The sequence below is a fragment of the Oratosquilla oratoria genome, chromosome 37, assembly GCF_046742065.1.
Source record: "Oratosquilla oratoria isolate Oo_2021 chromosome 37, ASM4674206v1, whole genome shotgun sequence".
NCBI lineage: Eukaryota > Metazoa > Arthropoda > Malacostraca > Stomatopoda > Squillidae > Oratosquilla > Oratosquilla oratoria.
In genome coordinates this window covers 35,092,757-35,113,324 of record NC_134813.1, presented here as the reverse complement: position 1 = coordinate 35,113,324, position 20,568 = coordinate 35,092,757, and the positions used below count along the sequence as shown (strand labels likewise).

Below are 20,568 nucleotides of genomic sequence, written 5' to 3'. Positions count from 1 at the left end.
GAAGCAAAGCAAAGCCAAGCCAAGAGAGGGCTGTGCATGACGACGACGGGGGGTTCTTCCTTCATGATGGACGAGTGAGTCACCTCTGTACATGGGATCAAAGACAGGGAGGCTTCGAGTGCAGAGACATCAAGAGGGCAGGAGCACGAAGAAGAGGAAAAGGTGGTGATGGAAGAGGAGGAGGAAGAGGAGGAGGAGAGGGGGGATAAGGGGGAAAGGAGAAGGAGAAGGAGGAGGAGGGGAGGGGGTAAGGGGGAAAGGAGGATAAGGGGATAAAAGTGTAAAAAAGGAGGATGAGGAGGAGTAGAATGGGGAATAATAGGAGTATTAAAAGAAGTAAGAGGATGATAAAGAGGAAATGGGGGGAGGAGGGGGAGGGGAGGAGGAGGAGGAGGAAAAGTAGCAGAAAGGGGGTAAGGGGAAGGGAGTAGGGGCATGAGTAGTAGGAGGAGGAGTAAGAGAAAAGGGAAAAGTGGGAGGAGTCAATGAAGCATGAATGAGAAAGAAGGTGGGAGGCGAAAGAAAGGGAGGAGAAAGAGGTGTAGGAGGAGGAGGAGGAGGAGGAGGAGGATGAGGAACACGTAGAGCAAGACGACGAGGAAGGTGGGAAGGATGATAAAAAGGAAAACGAGGGGGAGGAAGATGAGGAGGAACACGTGGAGAGAAAGAAAGAAAGAGAGAGAGAACCGAGTGTGAGGAAGATGAGGAGGAACACGTGGAGAGAAAGAAAGAAAGAGAGAGAGAACCGAGTGTGAGGAAGATGATGAGGATCATGAGGAGGATAAGGAGTCGGGTCGCAAAATCTAAGGGAGAAACTTTAAACCTGTGCCCGGCGCGGCGCCCGAATCGCAATGCAAGCTGGCCGGCCGGCCGGCCGGGCCCTGCCTTGCCCGCCCGAGTGCCCGGGGCGGGCGAGCTATGCAGCAGCAGCAGCAGCCCCAAGTGGCAGCGACCACACTGGCTGCTGCGGGCGGGTCTCCTCCTCCTCCTCCTCCTCCTGCCCTCGTGACGCCATCGGTGACGTAGCTGTCGTCTTCGTCATCGCGGTTTGTCGCCAACCCACGAGGAGGACGGTAAGTACATGTGGACCTGGAGGTGGAGGTGGAGGTGGAGGAGGAATTAAATGGAGGAGACTGACGAGGAGAGATGGGACACTAAAACTATCATGTGATGAGGCAGGAGATGCAACTGCAGTGTGCAGCCTAAGATGTGTGGGAGGGGAAGAGGGAGATGGAGGGGCAGGGGAGGGGAGGGGAGGGGAAGGGGCAGAGGTGGAGGGGCAGGTGCGGGCAGGCCGCCAGCCATCTTGTGCTCACTCAACCGCAGGCAATCACGCTGTACGAATGGAAGAAAACCTATTGGGAATCGGTCTCACGCCCTCACACGTACATAGGCCTGGGTGTGATGAACTGCGACCAAATGCCTTCAAGCAGAGATCCCGTTCATACAAGACGGTGTGTGTGTGTGTGTGTGTGTGTGTGTGTGTGTGTGTGTGTGTGTGTGTGTGTGTGTAGGTGTATAAACATGGTCTTGGATCATGTGCTGGACTCATGATTATCATATATCACCTTTCGGATGAAAGCTTCACAACGCATATGGCCCGACCTATGATGTGTGACCTTTCATATATATACATAAATACATACATACATACACACCAACTCCTTGCCCAAAAGAGTAGGTGTCGCCTTGCAGTGCAGTAATGCTCTTCAGCCCTGTGCGGGGGCCTAACTCAGGATCGGTCAGTTTGCAGGCCAAGTCAGTAACACTACACAAGCAAGCCAGTGCATGTATATGTGTATGACAGAGAGAGAGAGAGAGAGAGAGAGAGAGAGAGAGAGAGAGAGAGAGAGAGAGAGAGAGAGAGAGAGAGAGAGAGAGAGAGAGAGAGAGAGAGAGAGAGAGAGAGAGAGAGAGAGAGAGAGAGAGCGTGTGTACATATGTGCACACCTGCATGTTAGTCTGCATCTCCATAAGGACGTAAGGCGGAATGGAACAAATATCAAATAAAAGATGCAGGAGCAAATGGAAAAAAAGAGGATAAAAGGAAGACAAAGAACAACACGGGGACGAAAGGTAACACGAGGGACAGGGAAACGAAAGAATCAACAAAAGTTGAAAGAAAACAAATGAAGAAATGCTGATAAGCAAAAACAACAATGTAGAAAGCAGCGTGCGAGTGGAAATGCTAGAAGCCGCTACCAAGGTTTGGAGGCGGTGGTGGTGGTGGAGGAGGAGGAGGAGGAGGAGGAGGAGGAGGAGGAGGAGGAGGAGGGAGAAGAGGCGCAGGATAAGGCCGAACAGAACTAGACGAAAGGGAAGGGGGATGGAGGGAGAGGTGGGAGAAGGGGAGAGGAAGGTGGGGGAACAGGAGAAGGAGGAGGAGGACGAGGATAAGTAGGGCGAGGGTGATACTGGGGGAGGAGGAGGAAAAGGCCGAGTGCGACGTGGGAGAGGGGGGGAGGGGATGAGGGGGAGGGGGAGAGGGGGAGAGAAAGGGTGCGGCCTACGAGTCGAGGAGCGCAATTCCTTAGGGAGACACATAGGTAAGTAGGAAGCGAGCGTAGTAAGGTTCGTGGGTGTATATTTTCTAGGTAGGCAGGTAGGTAAGCAGAGAGAGGTATGGATGTCAAGATATATAGGGAGGTTAAGTGAGGAGGGAGACTGTAGGGAAAGAGGAGTTTATGAGAGAGAAGGTCTGGAGAGAGGAAAGGAAAAAGGAAGGTAGGTGATTAGGTAGTAGACATAGTTAATGATAGAGGAATGGAGGTTAGCTGGTAGATGAACAGGTAGTTATATATGCGGGTAAAGATGGAGGTATATTGTATGGGTAGGTGTGTGTGTGTGTGTGTGTGTGTGTGTGTGTGTGTGTGTGTGTGTGTGTGTGTGTGTGTGTGTGTGTTTGTGTGTTCATGATGTGTCAGGTTGGGAGGGAGGGATATAGGTAAATAGGTAAGCAGGCAGGCAGGTAAACGAGCAGGCAGCCCGGTATATAGGGTGAGGTGATAAAATAGGCAAGTAGATGCATATGTAAATAGGTAGGTGGGTAAGTATGGAGGGTTGCAGACGAAGTAGGAAGGTAGACAGGCAGACAAGAATGCTGGAAGGTTGATAATAAATGCAGGTGTGCAGGCAAGCTTGGAGGTAGGCTGGCAGGCCGGCAGGCAAGCAAGCAGGCTAGCAACGAGCAGGCAGGCAGGCAGGCAGGCAGGGAGGTAGGCAAGCAGGCTGGGCTAGCCTTATAGGCAGAGCGTGCTCAGTCTTGTAGCTAGCAACGGATCCACCCCGGGTGGAACAGAAATGCTAGCGACGATAAGGACGGTATCCCCTGGTGCAGGGCATCAGATAACATCATTATGGAAGTTCCTGGCATATGTAACAAAGGTCGGGGCTTGTGACATCCTCCAGATGTTCATTTAAATGACACGAATACCGATACACCGTAGTTGGTGCCGACGTGGATTTGGTGCCGCGGATGTGTGGCGTGGTGGCTTTTAAGGGCATGAGGATGATGACGTGCAGAGGAGGAGGAGAAGGAGGAGGAGGAGGAGAAGGAGGAGGAGGAGGAGGACGAGGAGAAGGAGGAGGATGCAAATGTTTCGAGAAGAGGCGCGGCAGGGGAGAGGATTAGGGAGGAACAGTGTAGAGACCCAGTAGGTCCTGAAGGGGTGGTGACGAGCGAGAAGGAATGAATGAATGAAGGAAAGAACGAGCACCCACGTCGAAAGACAGCTCCTCCTGCAGGTCGGGCAGTTCACTGGATGAAGTTCTGTGCTACAAGAGAAGACACGCTGGTCCCAGCGTGCATCAAGGTACACTCCCCCTTCCCCCGGGGGAGGGGGGAGTGGTGCGAGCCGCAAGGAGCTACGATGTCAAGAGGTTAGAGAGAAGGCGGGAGGGTGTGGGGAGGGGGCGGCCAGATGGTAAGAACATACACCATAACACCTCTTTGGAGACACTGGGGTTCGGCAGATTGCCGTGTAAACGATGATCAGGGAGCCATAGACTTCAACGAACACGCGGCCCGGGACCACAGAGGCGGGGAAAAAAAAATGAACACGGAATACGTCACCTGACCGCGGCATTTGTAGCGACGACTTAAAAGGAAGGAGCGGCGGCGATGCAACATCATCAGGTCTGCGCGCCTCCACACGTACACGTACACGTATGCAAGTGTTGTCTTGTGTGTACATGTGTGCGTCTCTGTGCGTGTGTTTACCTAGTTGTTTCATACGTGAAGGGATCTATACTCGTAGTGACCCGTCTTTGTATCTTTCAGCATTAAGTTTGTGCATGCGTGCGCGCGCGTGTGTGTGTGCGCGTTTGTGTGTGTTCATCCTACACATGATGGTAACAAAATGTCAAGAGAAAGTCCTTCATTCGCGGCCACAAGGCTGAGTTAAATAACCGCACAAGATATCCCCACATGCGACCAAACGCGCAGCCCACCAATACCGACAACAATGACACAACTTCCAACATGTAGACGTGTTCGATTTGCCTGCAAGGGGCAGGCGATTCTAATCAGTTTAAGGGTCAAACTTGCTCCTGAAAGAGGTCTCGATTGATGGAGAACTCACTCAGCCCACCTCTGCTGAATTAAATCACAATATATATATATATATATATATATATAACTATAGCACCTAGGAAAAGAACGACAGGAAATTAAAACAAACAAACTACACTTGTTCTGAAAACAAAGTTACTTGCGCAAATAAACACTTAAGAATGTTCACAAGACGGCGCACGCAAACATTAGTATTTACTTTCTCGTGCACATACACAAACGAAGCCTGCGAAAGCAAGAACACACCCGAATGTACCAAAAATAGATTCCTGAAAAAGGCTAGTACCCTCCCACATATATATATATATATATATATATATATATATATATATATATATATATATATATATATATATATATATATAGATATACATTTTTTAACAACCACAATGCACTTTAATTCTAAGCCATCAACATCGGGAGGCCCGATGGAGGCCACAACAGAAATTGAAATGCGGTACTGCCGAGGACTCGAACTCAGCTATCACATGACAAGTGACGCAGTGACTTACCAATTACGCGTAATTGGTGAGTCACTGCGGCATTAAAGTGCATTGTGGTTGTTAAAATGCATCTCTAATCACTGGGACCCATTCAGTGTTGTACATACATGCATACATATATATATATATATATATATATATATATATACATATATATATATATATGTGTGTGTGTGTGTGTGTGTGTGTGTGTGTGTGTGTGTATACGCACGCACTGACACACAATCAATATAGTTATAATTCTAGGTTATCGCCATATTTCAATGAACAGAATATACCCAATTTAAACCAAGTGTCGATATATGGAGGGCGTCTTGAATTCCTTTTTTCGAAAGAGTCCCAAGTGGTGGAAAAGGATCACGAAGAAGTGTTCCAGAGCCTCCCAGCGGACGTTATGCCAACCCCTATCCCCCATCCACCCCCCGAGTGGCAACTCCACTCCTTCCACCTTGAATCCCTTTACCCCCTCCCTCAACCTCTCTAACCCTCCACCCTCCCTCCCTCTCACACCGCACCGTCGACGCCTCCCTACCAACGTCCTTATATTCCTATTTTCTATCCTTTCTTATGAATCCCACTACAAAGGCCGGGAACGCGTGAACTCACACACATACACACATACACACACACACACACACACATACAACTCGTGGCGCAGTTGCTAGTTCCCCCCGGCTGCCACTAGGGAGGTCAGGGTTCGAATTCCGCCCAGGGCTGAAATAATTTCAGTATCGTTGCGCTGCGGGTTGTTAATCCAACTCTCGTGGGCAGAGAGTTTGGTGTGTGTGTGCGTGTAAGGTAACAGTATTACCCATAGATCGGTCATATACGAGCTCTGAACTCTCCTCCGGGAGGGAAATAGCTGTCGATCATGAGTCCAACACGTGATCCAAAGACCATGATGAATCACTCACACACACACACACACACAAAAGGCACGAGCTGTATTTAATTTGGCGATTGCACTTTCCAAATTTCTCTACAGTAGTGCCACCTAAGTAACTAGTTTATTGGTGGTAACCAGCGCTTCTAACCTTGGGGACGATATCGCAACTAAGTCGTGGACGAAGTTGTCAAGGGGAAATGTTTAAGGAGAACAAGTGGTATTGCAGAAGCTGAAAGTGATGAGCAATGTTATTGACTGGAGAACGGCCTCCAATCAAAGAATGCTGTGTGACTCTGGCCCGTCCAGGTGCCACTTGTCCATAAAAATAAATAAATAAATAAATAAATAATAAAAATAATAAAGAATAAATAAAATTATTTAAGTAAATAAAAAATATATATAAATAGATAAAATACACGCCATACGGCACGAAACCCAAGTATTAATATACACAGAGGTGCAATGCAAAACTTGGACAGAGTCACAGAAACTGTAGGTTAGTTGTGGTGATGCGTTTTCCGAATTGGTGCTGAAATAAAATTGAAAACAACAACAACAACAACAACAACAACAACATCATCATACTTTAAAATTCTTTACAATTTATGGGGACTCATTGAAATATTTTTTCTAGATAACACCAGATTATTCTATTCAGGTTGGGGACGCCCTGGGTAGATATAAATTAATGGAATTTTTTTTCGTTATTCACTTCCCAACGCACGCAGAAGATGAAGAAGTAGAAAATCTTTATTCAGCTCCGAGTCCTGATTGATGCCGAAGTTTTAATCTGTGACCCACACTAGACAAAACGCCTTGCTGAGTTTTCGATTTTCTTTTCTGATTAATATGTGTAATGAATATTCCGTACTTGTCCTTCTATCAATTACTTCTACCTTGTAGAAATAAAGTTGATATTTCTGTGGAGAGAGAGAGAGAGAGAGAGAGAGAGAGAGAGAGAGAGAGAGAGAGAGAGAGAGAGAGCTATGATCTGGACTAGGCCATCACGTCATACCAGAAACGAGGTAGCCATTTAAAAGATAATAATTAAATCAAATAAAATAATAATATCAATAATAATAATAATAAACCAATTAATAAATGCACAATAAATAAATAAGAACGAATAAACAAAGTTGGGAAACACAGGCCGAAGACAAACTTTCCGTCGTCTGCGAGTTCCCGTGTACCCGGTCGGGCCTACCTTTCTCCACGCACTTATTATCTTCGCTCCTTTTCACTCCTCCTCCTCCTCCTCCCTGCGGCTATGAGCCGCCGAGCGACCACGCCCTCATTCACCCCCTCCCCCCATCATTGCCACACCCATCCCCCCCCCCTCCATGCAAGCCGTATACTCACCCTGAACTCAACTTTCGGGAAAGGAGGACATGGTGTACGTACCTGAAACAAACGAATAACGAAATTATTACTAAGTCAATATCCACAGTAAAAATGAAATAAATTAATATACATGTACAGGCCACAGGGACATTTTTCCACCTTATATTGGGGTATTTGCGTCAAAGCACGCACCCACCCCGGACCCATTCAAAGCCTAATCGTTTTCTCTCCAATCTTTACAACTTGAGGATAAAAGGTCATCCCTGACCACCGCCACACTGATCGGGTGAAAGGCAATGTAGTGAGACACAGCGCCTACATAGCAGAGCCAGGTAGCTGAAGCATGTCTATCTACCCTGACTCAATATATGTCACCCTCTCTCTCTTTATGAATATATATATATATATATATATATATATATATATATATATATATATGTAAAACACTGAATGGGTCCCAGTGATTAGAGATACATTTTAACAACCACAATGCACTTTAATTCTAAGCCATCAAAGGCCAGCATGCTGAAATTGAAATGTGGTACTGCCCAGGACTCGAACCCGGCATCCTCATGAAAAGTGCGACAGTGACTTTCCAACTAGGCTATCAAGAGAGAAATCCTAGTTGGAAAGTCACTGACGCACTTGTCATGAGGATGCCGGGTTCGAGTCCTGGGCAGTACCACATTTCAATTTCAGCATGCTGGCCTTTGATGGCTTAGAATTAAAGTGCATTGTGGTTGTTAAAATGTGTATATATATATATATATATATATATATATATATATATATATATATATATATATATATATATATATAACGGAGTAGACAAGAGCATCTCTGGGCTGCATCATTTCCTCATCGACTCACCACTCTTCATTGACTCTTATTTTTTGGACTCTTGCTTGCTCGACAGTCATTCCTCGTGCATTCAATATCAGCAATATGTAATAATACACGGTTTTATTCAGTGGAGGGGCAGAATCAGGAGCGACTAGGTTCTTGATCAATATCTTGTTTAGGTGGGGGGGGGACAATCCCTTCTACAGTGACGATCTTGTAAATTTACAATCACTTCTAAGCAATACAGTGCCCGTCGGAAGGGTATTTTCAACTGAATAACGTCGTCTGGCGACAAAGAATGAACATATATAACTCGATCATTTTTATGACCGTCGCGTGTAGGACTCGAACCTAACGCTCAGAGGCCATAAGACTACTGGGCAGCGTTAGGTTCAAATCCTACTCGCGACGGTCATAAAAATGATCTGATTGATGTCGCTGTCCACTAGCGAATTTCTTACACATACAACTCGATATTTTTTATGTCCGACGCGTGTAGGACTCGAACCTAACGCTCAGAGGCCAAAAGGCTACTGGGCAGCGTTAGGTTCGAGTCCTACACGCGACGGTCATAAAAATTATCTGATTGATGTCGCTGTCCACTAGCGAATTTCTTACATATTTATAACTCGAGTTAGGCACTCGATAAGGGTTCAAGGAGGACAGTTTCAGTTTCAGTTTCATGCTTCCCACGGTTTCCCCAAGCCCTCTGCTGAACGAGGTCAACTGACAGCATAGAATAAACATATTTATGTAGTCACGAAGAACCTACAGTCGGAATAAAAGGAAACTTTAGAAGAAAGTGTAACTTCTATATTTCGGCTAATGGCTATAGCCCTCTTCTATAGCTATTAGCCGAAATATAGAAGTTACATTTTCTTCTAAAGTTTCCTTTTATTTCGACTGTGGGTTCTTCGTGATTATTTACAAATGTGCTACAACATTTTGTCTAAGTGATATTTATGTAGCTTCATGTACTCACAAGGGTTTAGTATCTTACCAATGGGTTGCCACTGAGACGAATAAAATAGTCAAATAGCACCAATAATAATAATAATAATAATAATAATAATAATAATAATAATAATAATGATGGTAATAATAGAAGTCAGCAGGTACACAGTGATAAAGAAGATGAAGCCTTACAACTAAAAGTTCATACAAGCTAATGGAGCGTTGCATCCACTTCTCCAATATGGTAACATATCTTTAAGTTACCTTGACTAAAGCCAAAATATCTCATTCAGCAGAGGGAAGACTTCAGAACCAGACGGAAGTCTTTCTCGACCTCCACAGCTGAATAAAATCGTTTGGTGTCTGTTGATAAGAGTCACGTCACCGTACTGAAGAGGTTAAAGGGCCTCAAGTGGTCTATATTTAATGACAATAATGATATTGTTGATAATAACTCCTGTGTTTTTAATATAAATCAATATTTCCCTAGATTTTTTTTCTAGAATATATGGAATGAATTTGACACAGTATTGATGAAATTACTTTAATATTGTCAATATTTATCATGAACCGTCCCATTACATACAAAGCGCACTTTATTATTGTTTTTATGATTAGTACGCCCAGCGATTTTACTCAGGTGAAGGGCTGGGGTGTGGTTGTGAACTGCTCAGAAACAACAACCACAATATATCCGGGGTGGAGGGCATTCTTTGGCAGGAAGCGACCCATTTCCCCAGGAATTCCGGTGTCATAACTAAACGACAACAACAGTAATAACTAGCGCATGCTCTGGATGAAGGCCCCCCTACCCCACGCCCCCCCCAGCAACCCACAAGGGGAATGAACTTGTCTTGCAAGACAATACTATATTGACACTTTCACTAACGTGTCTTCTCTTTTCGCCAACTTGTATATTGCTAAATCGCATTTCGCCTAAATCCCTTGCATTAGGTCAAGTTGGGGTTAGAGTTTGACAAAATTGAAATCTGCCAAACAATTTTGCAAACTGGGAATTTGCCAAAATTTTGGAGAAATGGATTTTTTTTTTTTTTTGCTGCGATGACACACTTCACAGGTTTTGTTCAGCCCATTGCTATATTCTTTTCAGGTTTGGCCAAGACCTGCTTCATAATAAAAGGTTTTTAAGGAAGAAGGTACAACAGCCTCTGCTGTAGTCGGCATTCGGCCCGTTCTCCCTGCCCTCTAACCCTTCGTTGTCGAACCCGTTCCTTAAAGAGGAGTTCCGAGAGTTAGAATTTTACGAAAACAAGACAAAATACAGACTCCCATAACTAGGGTGTCATACGCGATCACTCGCTCAAGTACACACACATACACACATGATCATGCGACATCTTTTGGTCAGGTTCCCCGAACAGCAAAACATAAACAGGAAGGAAGCGAAGAAGCACAGCGGCGACAGAGGAGGAGGAGGAGGAGGAGGGGGAGAAGCCGCGACGCGCTCACGCAGACCGACCACCACCTGACCTTCCAAAGATGCAACGAACTGTGGCGTCGTAATGCAACAGGTATTCAGAGAAGGCGAGGGCGAGGGCGGGAGGGGAAAGGAGGAGGAGGAAGGATAGGAGGAGGAGGAGGAAGGATAGGAGGAGGAGGAGGAAGGATAGGAGGAGGAGGAGGAAGGATAGGAGGAAGAGGAGGAGGAGGACGAGGAGTGACATGAGGAGGAGGAGGAAGAGGAGTGATATGAAGAGGAGGAGAGGAGTAGGATAAGGGAGACAAAGACAAGGGTAGGGGCTGAAGGGATAAGGACAGGGCGGGAGGAGAAGGTTAAGGAAATTCTTGGGGACGGATATTCACCAAAATAAGAGGAAAATTACAGGGGAGGAAGAGGAGAGACAAGAGAGAAAGCAGTGCAAAATGCAAGGAAGACAGTAGGGGAGAGCGGCAGCGAACCTAATAAAAAGGTGATGGTAACAACGTGTGGGGTGGGAGGTGGGAAGGGACAGAAGCAACCAGAGGGAATAAAGGTGATGGGGAAGGAAGAAGAGATGGAGGCGACAGATGAGGAAGAAGATATGGTGAGTAGGGGGATCAAGATGTGAAGAAGCGAACAGGAGGAGGAGGAGGAGGAGGAGGAGGAGGAGGAGGAGGAGGAAGGAGGAGGAGGAAGAAGAGGAGGAAAAGGAGCAGGAGCCTGGAGGTCAAACGATACGACTCTGGCAACTGCGGACCCAAACCTTGGCCCCAGCTGGAAGCATGACGTCAAATGCAAGAGCCGGGCTGCCCGTCAACCAATCAACTAACGCGGAGGGCGGGGCCAAAATGACACAAAGATTTCGTGACTCACCAGAACGGCAGACCTCGTCTAGTGCACCAAGGCACGAGGGTGGGATGGAGGAAAGAGAGGAAGGGAAAGAGAGGGAGGAGAGGGAGAACAGAGAGGAAAGGTGGGAGAAGAGAGAGGAGAGAAGTAGGGGAAAGCTGGGAGAGGAGAAGGGCTATGGGGGTGAGATGAAAGGAGAGATGGGGACGGGATTACAACGCGGGATTAAGAAACGTGTACGGTACAGGTCCTCCTTGAAAGTTCGATGGTGAAGAACGACAGTGACACTGCGAACACGAGGACGAAGGCTGCAGGGCAATCAATCCAATCAATCCGTTGCCATGGATCCGTCTTGCAAGAGAACCGCGGCCCCCAGGAATCCGGTCACGGCCACCGGGACCCATACCGGTATTGGGTGATGCAAGGTAACATGTTCAACATCTTTTGTGTAGTGACTGCAATTGGGGTATATGGAGTATGGTGCCTACGCTTTTTCTGTGCGGGTTTCACTGTTATTGTGCTGGGTGGTGACCTAAGCGCTGGGTGAAAAATATCTATAGACATACACTTTTCTACATAAGACGGATTGTAAGGGACAGGGAAATAAAGGGTAGAAAACAGAATCCTATCAATAAAAGCAATAAACAAAACTGAGGAGCAATGGTGTCTGAATGTTTGTCCATATGAAATCAGGTTTAGGAGATGAGTATGGAGAGAGAGAGAGAGAGAGAGAGAGAGAGAGAGAGAGAGAGAGAGAGAGAGAGAGAAAGAGAGAGAGAGAACTTCCTGAACAAAGAAGACGTTGGCTTCGCGATTCGGAGAGATATTCTGAAGACCATAAATAGTTGTGAGCGTGAGACACAACAAAGACCAATATCCACATAACCCTAAAAACACACACACAAAGAGACTGAAAGAGATAGTGATATATATATATATATATATATATATATATATATATATATATATATACATACATATATATATATATATATATATACATATATATATATATATATATACATACATATATATATATATATATATATATATATATATATATATATAGAGAGAGAGAGAGAGAGAGAGAGGGGGAGAGAGAGAGCGAGACAGAGCGAGAGAATATTCAGAAATCAAAGAGAAACGAGGTTCGCTAAATTTGGCAGCGGTAACTGGCCATCCGTATGGTGGAAGGCATGCGGTGATGTCATCTCCTTCCTTCCATTATGCATTCATACATACAGATACACACTAACATAAATATACATACCAATATATTCTTTATAAAACTTTCTTTTTCATGCTTGAGTCAGCTGGATCCCAGATGGCTTAGGAGCGAAACTCTCACTTCCTTTACGAGACCCAAGTTCGAATCCCCGAGGAGAACACAGGCTTTATACTTATACTTGAACACTATGCGATGCCTTAAGTGGAAAGTATACACACACACACACACACACACACACAGTCTGAAATAAATTTAATATCACTGCGCTGCGGGTTGTTACTCCAACTCGTGAGCGGGGAGTTGGGTGTGTGTGCGGGCGTGTAAGGTCACAGCATTACTCATAGATCGGTCATATATGAGATCTGAACTCTCTTCCGGGAGGGAAACAGCTGTCGATCACGAGTCCAACACGTGATCCAAAGACCATGGTGGATCACATGCACTCACAAAGCCAGTCCACAACCTTCCTACCATATGCACGTACTACCCTTCCACGAAAGCCTTCTGTGGATCTAACCAGACATATCCCAGTCTCCACCCACACAAGCTTCAGCATGTCTGGACATGGGCGGCAAGGTAGGCTATGTCTGTGTGGTACAGGAGACCACGTCGTAGGGATTTTCCAAAAGATCCCTCCCCGATGTGGAGGGAAGGTGGGGGGAGGGGGGGTTCGACAGTACATTGTGACTAACCGGCTAACTCTTAACATTAACTGCGGTATACTGAGTCCTTCCCTCAGCTGAAAAAAGCGTCTGGTTTCTGTCAGAATGAAGGTTATAAAAAGCGTCATCGTGGTAATGAGAGTTAACAAAGCTACTGGTCAAATTACTGTCTCTATGTATAACAACACACACACACACACACGAATTTCAATCCCGGTATGGCAATAGGAGAGCGAGGGACAGGACCCCATGAGCGTTGCCTCTTTCCTGAATACTGGAATTAAGTAAACATAAAGCGTTCTATGACAGCGTTTCAAATCCCTTTTATTACCACGAAAAGTACTGTGTACCGTGAAAGCACCTGTTTTTCCCTCCCGATGACAGACAAATATATCAATAAATAAAATAGAAATAAAATAAAAATATATACACAAAAAACAAATAAAGAGCAATATCAAAGACAAATAAATGAATAAATAAATAAATGACAAATTAAATCAATACAATGTCCCTCCTTCTTTACCCACCCCCGAAAGGATCTTGTCCATGTTATGGTTTCACTGACAGGGTGTTACGTGACATAACCCCCTTACTCCTCCCCACCCCCTCCAGCTACCCCCCCTCCCCCACCCCCTAAATCCCTACGATGTTCAGCCAAGGGCGGTATCACCACCGCGGCATTTCCTGGGATGTTTTGGGAAAGCCGCCACAACAACAGACACTGTGAATGCAAGAAAACCTTGACTTGGCCTCTCCCATGAGTCGATGGAAAAAAAAAATCGACGATTTTTCGCTTGTGTGCGGAGGTTCCTTGAGTTTATTTTAGTGGTGTACACACACACACACACACACACACACACAGTAAAGTGGGATAGGAGAAAAACAAGAGGACACGGAAAGGAACTTAAAAAGGATAGTTACAGAAGAGATCTAAACAAGAATAGCTTCCCACACAGAGTTATAGATACCTGGAACAAACTGAATGAGGAAACAGCGAGTGCAAAAACTATACTATAATCTAAGATCAAACTGGATGTTGAAAGATACAAAAGCGGATCACTACGAGCATAGCTCTCTTCCCGTAAAACACAAATAGGTAAATACACACGCACGTACTAAGGGCCCTTTCCCCCTTTATAGGAGGGTGACCAATTCAAAAGCATACACTCCGAGAACTGGATATTTCAGAACGCTCTCTCCCACCCGGAAAACCTCTCACCACTCAAATCATCCAGCGGGAGTATTAGCCCTTCAACCCTTAAACTTTATCCACATTGGTTAACTTGGCAATGCTTTCGGTCCTTCCTTTCTAACTACCTTCCTTGAATCTCTCTACCATCTCAGCGCCATATTTTCTCCCGTAAAATGGAAAAAGGCCAATTGATGCTGTATGTATACATTATAATACATATACCAAATGTTTTTTTCCTTTTATAAAGAAGGTGGTTATACATAGTATATGCTAGCGGAGGTTTCGAGTCCTTGGTTGTACCATGTTTCAATTTCAGCATGTATGCCTCCTCGAGTATATATATATATATATATATATATGTGTGTGTGTGTGTGTGTGTGTGTGTGTGCTCGCCGCGCGCGTGTGTGTGTATGCATGTACGAATAGATAACGCTAAGCTGAAGCAAGCCAACGGGCCAATGCAGGATATGACATCACTTTGTGAACCACATGCCCGACCGACAGACCAACGAACTACCAAGAGCTCGTTCGCTCACTCGCTCGTGTGATGTCATCATAGCCTTGGAATCGTGACAATCGCCGGTTTTCCCTCTTATAGTGTCTTACACACACACACACACACACACACACACACACACACACACACACACACACACAAAATCTGAATTTGGAAGCAGAACCGGCTGTCCCCTTAATACAGTAATCCATAAGTTAACAGTAACATTAATAATAATAATAATAATAATAATAATAACTATAATGATTAATCTACTAATAACCGAAAGCTAAACCTCACAAATCTGTACATGCTTCAAAGACGACTGCCTTGTCCCAAGTTCACTGCAGAAATGTATAATTTATGCTCAACCGTCATGTATCTTGTGAGTGAAGTGTAAGTATATAAAAACGAATGAGTCAGAGTTATGGTGCGTGAACACACACGTACCACAAGGGAAACGAGATTCGAGGTCAAGGACCAGAATGTAGTTCAACATGCACACACATACAGTACACACACACACACACACACACACACACACACACACACACACACACATACACACGCCCCCACATGTTCAGTGTACACACAAACGCATCCACTTGTACGCACTCATAAAAATACACGTAAACATTCATAAGTAAAGAAAATTGTCTCCAAATCAAAGCACGTAGGGCAAAGGTGACGACCTCTGTCGTAGCTAAGCTCCTCCTGGTGAGGACTCCTCTCCTTTGGGAAACCAAGGAATACCGATTCTTCCCTACGGGATTTAGTATCCTACGTATCCTATGAAAATCACCCCTCTCCCCCACGGGACTGTCTGTGCATTCTCCAGTGCCCCACAGTCATGCCCCTCCCCTCCCCTCCCCTCCCCCGCGCCATATATGCCAGTGGGCGGGTATACGTGGGCTTTTTAGCACTTGTATATTCATCGTGCATGTGGCAGGAAGGTGACGGATCCTCCCCCCAAGGAAGAAAACCATAACGTCCTCGAGAATAAGTGACCTAAAGAAGGGAAAGAACACTGCGACACCCAATAACGGAAGCGTCACACATGACGCGGCTCTCGGGCACTTTCCCAGGTCACACTGGGTCCCTCTTTGGACGGGGAGGAGGTACCGGGTCGGGGGCGCACATGCTCACCCTCCAGACATAGACAGAAAGACAGACAGACGGACGGAGACAAACACACATACAAACAGAGAGAGAGAGAGACAGGAGGAGAGACAGGAGGAGAGAGAGACAGGAGGAGAGAGAGATAGGAGAGAGAGAGAGAGAAAGAAATAGAGAGAAAGAAATAGAGAGAGAAAGAAATAGAGAGAGAGAGAGAGAGAGAGAGAGAGAGAGAGAGACAGACAGAGACACTGGGAGGGAGAGGAGGAGAGAGAGAGGGGGGAGAGAGAGGGAGAGAGAGAGGGGGGGAGAGAGAGAGGGAGGGAGAGAGAGAGAGAGAGAGAGAGAGAGAGAGAGAGAGAGGGGGGGGGGGAGAGCGAGACACAGACACTGGGAGGGAGGGAGGGATAGAGATGGAGAGAGAGAGAGAGAGAGAGAGAGAGAGAGAGAGAGCGCCTTCCATCACCGAGGGGCCGAATGCAAACATTCACGGCATCCTCAAGGTATTGGCATAATGTAATAGGGGGGCGCGGAAGAATTCGGGATTCGGTGGAGGGAGGGAGGGAGGGAAGAAGGAGATGAGGAGGAGGAGGAGATAATGGTGGAGTAGGTGAGTAAACAGAGGACTCTGGAGACAGAGGAACCACGAGGTGGAAGAGGAAGAGGGGAGTAGGGGAAAGAGGAGTCATGAGGAGGAGGGAGAGAAAGGAAGGGAGCAGAGTGAACGAGTTGTTGGAAGAGAAGAGGTCGGAAGTGGAAGAGGAAAGTGAGGAGGAGGAGGTGGGCAAGAGGAGGAAGAATAACAGGAGAACGAGGAGGGAGGGGGAAAGAGGAGGAAGAAGAATATAAAAAGGAAGAGATGAAGGAAAAAGGAGTATGAGGGAGGGGGGGAGGAGGAGGAGGAGGAGGAGGAGGTAGCTTTCATGAGCGTATAATTCTACGTCGCACATTTGTACCAATATGAGCGAAATCTGTTGACCTCATCTGTACCGTAAATCTATGACGTAATCCAAAGAGCACTTACGTTAAACTAGAAGGCACCAGCCACTGTGGTACTTAGAAGTGGAAGCGATTGTATATTCTCAGTCTCATTCCTCTCCAGACGTGGGGAAGCCTCTACACTCCCAGCAAGAGGGCGTGGACCCCGCTCTCGATCTCATCATCATCCTCCTCCTCCTCATCGTCCTCCTCCTCTTCTTCTTCCCTCCTCCTCCCCCTCCACCACCACGGTGCTGGCATGCCCTAATGGTGCACACTCTTCTTCACGAGAGTTAAAGTGTTTAACACCAAATAATCACCAATAATTACACACAGCTGCTTCGCCTGGTTTATAGTCATTTGGGGGAACGAGAATTGAGCCCCTTACCAACCCCTTCGTTAGTTGTGGCTCGTTTCACATGTATCGACTTTTCGCCGTGCGCCCTCCACGACACGACGTCGTGCTCTCACATAACCATGTGTATCTTTGGACGCTTTCACACGTGGTCGTGACATGTGAAATCGTCCACATACACCCATGGTTACTTGAGAGCACGGCGTCGTGTCGTGGACGGCGCACGGCGAAAAGTCGATACGTGTGTAACGAGCCTATGGGATATGGCATCAATACGGCAGAGGGGGAGGTTTCGTATCTATATTGAGGAGGACCACAATTAGGCATTGAGAGCGACGTCAACCGGCGGGCGGGCGGACGACCCCGGAGCACGGACTTCGGCCTCTGGATCTCGGGGCACGAGAGCCTCCGGGAGCCTCGTGTCCGCTTTCCTCTTCTATTACGTCATAGCAAATAAAAGCGACGCGCTTGTGTACAGAAAACGTGGCCCTCCGCTGCAGTGCCGCCGCTCACACGGGAGCCAAAAAGGGCACTGTCACCCACCATTACCCACGACTTACAATCTGCAACCAACGCTATGGCGCCACAGCACCCCAATGAACATGGTCTGGTTACACGAGGAAATTAGTGTCCAAACGCGTGAGTGCAATGTAGTTTCCACAGAAGCCACTAGAAAGTTTGAGACATTACCCATTTTTTCCCGAAGTCCCTGTCTGGGGCATTGACTGAATAAGTGTTATGTAATCAATACACTTCAGTGACGCCTCTACGGACCCGAGACACGCGGCATTGCTTTAAAATTGGTTACTTGTCTCCACTTAGGAGAGGAATGCTTTCACTTAAACTTCTGCTACTCTTCTTTTATGGCTCCTTATATTTCTCCTTTACTACTGTAACTCCATCTCGAGAGAGCGATAGTGTCTCCAGTGGGTAGAAACGCAGGCGATCGCCTACAGTATAAAAGACTTCCAAAGCACGGCGAACGCGAAGAAGCCAAACACCAATGGACATCGTTTGGCAGTGTTAGACAACGAAACCAATGCTATCGATGTGGCCAAACACGTGGCCCTGACAGAGGAGGAGGAGGAGGAGGAGGAGGAGGAGGTGGGGGCAGTCACATGGCAGCAGAAGCGAGCTAGAAGAGCAAATGGGTAAAGAGAAGCTGACTGCATCGTCGGCGGCGACTGGTTCCTCCCAAGACTGGTTGCTCTTCGGGTCGACATGTGATTGGAGCACCAGCTAAACCCGCCCCCCTGCACCGCACTATGTCAAGACTCTCGTTAACCGTCCCCGTCCCCCCAATTCGCAAGGGAGCCAGTGATATTTACGAAGACGATGCGAAATGTGATGATACATAAGAGTAGAAAGACCAATGTTCCAACAGTTTGGAGAAAAAAATAGTACTAATTTCGCTGAGTTTTTGTTCGCTAATGTTGATAAACAGTTTTGGATACCTCCGACCCCGTTATTCGTTGTTTTTTTTTTTTTTTTTTTTTTTTTTTTTTTTTTAAGCACTATGAATTCCGCCAAAACTTGAATTTTAAGGGACAAATATTTTTGTTTATGCTTTCGAAGATATTTTAGCAGAAGTTATGGCGAATAGAATATATAGAAGCGGTCGCCTTCACATTAAAAAACTCACGACATGACGTCATGAAGTGCGACATATCCATATCGCATGTTTTCTCTCCGAAGTAAACTGCCCTGTTCTTGTTCCGACTTTGGATGAGACAGGTCAGGGAGGACGCTGCTGGTATATATGACGTAATCATTAATTCGAGTCCACGGCTGGACAAAAACCTCTGCCAACTTCATCCGTGAAATCGCACGACTGGGCCATCATTTGCCATGTTACTCCTGCAAACTTCTTATCTCGTCTCTTCACCTTCTTTATTATTTTCTCTATACTTCATCCGAGCTCGTTATGGACCGAAAGGTCTCCTGTCGGCAATTTCATTAGTACATACTGGCTGTAGTCTTCGATAAGGCAGCCGTATTTTACACATCTCTATTTTTCAGAACCTTCATCCAACGTATTGGAAATTTCCGAATCTCAGATTCCCAACTAAGAGAAATGCCCGTGCATAGCGGTGGGTGCCAGCCTGATCTGTTGGTCCGTGCGGGTGGTACCTACAATGTAATGACGTCACGCGTTGTAATGACGTCATGCGTTGTGATGACGTCACGCGTTGAGATGACGTCACGCGTTCTAATGACGTAACGTGTCGTCTGTGGCGCCGCGCCGGTCGTTTCACAACTTTCAACTCCTTAAGCAGGGTGACGCTTCCCATGGAAAATAAAGAGATAAATAAATGCATAAATAATAAAAACCAAGAAAACTTCCAGAGCAGCGACGTGCCACAAATATAATTCTTTCCTTACAATCCACGATCTGTAAAATGGATCCTGATGTTGCCATAGGTTATTATTCAAACGAGGAATATCTTCTACCTGAGCAGTTAGGAGTTAAAGACGCACACGCAGTCAAAACTTATCAATGCTGTCAAACTTAGCAAATATATTTTTCGTATTTAATGTATTTCAAATGTGAGTATATATTAATCCCGTATAACAAGGCTATTTTGCAAAGGAAATAACCTTTAACGCAACAGATAATAGGAACAGCAAATGTATTTTTTGTATTTAATGTATTCTAAATGTGAGTATATATATTAAACCCTTATAACAAAGTTATTTTGTAAACGAAATAACTTTTAACGTAGCAGATATTAGGGACAACCTTAAGGATCTACGGTGTTGCGAGTCTGGTTTTGGGTGTCCGCAGTGGTACTTTAAATATCTGAGAGAAGAGAGAGAGGGAGAGCGAGAGAAAGAGAGGAGAGAGAGAGAAAGAGAGGAGAGAGAGAGAAAGAGAGGAGAGAGAGAGAGAGAGAGAGAGAGAGAGAGAGAGAGAGAGAGAGAGAGAGAGAGAGAGAGAGAGAGAGAGAGAGAGAGAGAGAGAGAGAGAGAGAGAGAGAGAGAGAGAGAGAGAGAGAGAGAGAGAGAGACACGTACCGAAGACCCACGCTGCTGCTGCTGCTGCTGCTGCTGCTCCGGTATGCAGGTCCTCGTCCTCGTCCGCATGAGCGTGGAGCGTCGTGGGGCGGCGAAGTTGGCAAGGCCCAACAAGCTGGTTGCGTGCGCGTGGGCGTGA

The 20,568-nt window shown here is 46.1% G+C and overlaps 1 protein-coding gene across 10 annotated transcripts in view; it reads right to left on the bottom strand.

The window, feature by feature from the left end:
* LOC143019641 (uncharacterized) overlaps positions 1–20,568 on the bottom strand; it is a 264,093-nt gene that overhangs the window by 99,165 nt on the left and 144,360 nt on the right. For 3 of the 10 annotated variants that reach the window (XM_076175464.1, XM_076175466.1, XM_076175467.1), the window contains one exon: positions 7,319–7,360. The exons of 4 other annotated variants lie outside the window; for them this stretch is intronic. In XM_076175464.1, the coding sequence (XP_076031579.1) occupies positions 7,319–7,360 (42 nt within the window). Of the gene's footprint in view, positions 1–823; positions 1,028–7,318; positions 7,361–17,105; positions 17,217–20,429; positions 20,539–20,568 lie in introns of those variants that run through there. 3 more of the 10 variants (XM_076175473.1, XM_076175471.1, XM_076175474.1) reach the window with 3 other exon arrangements.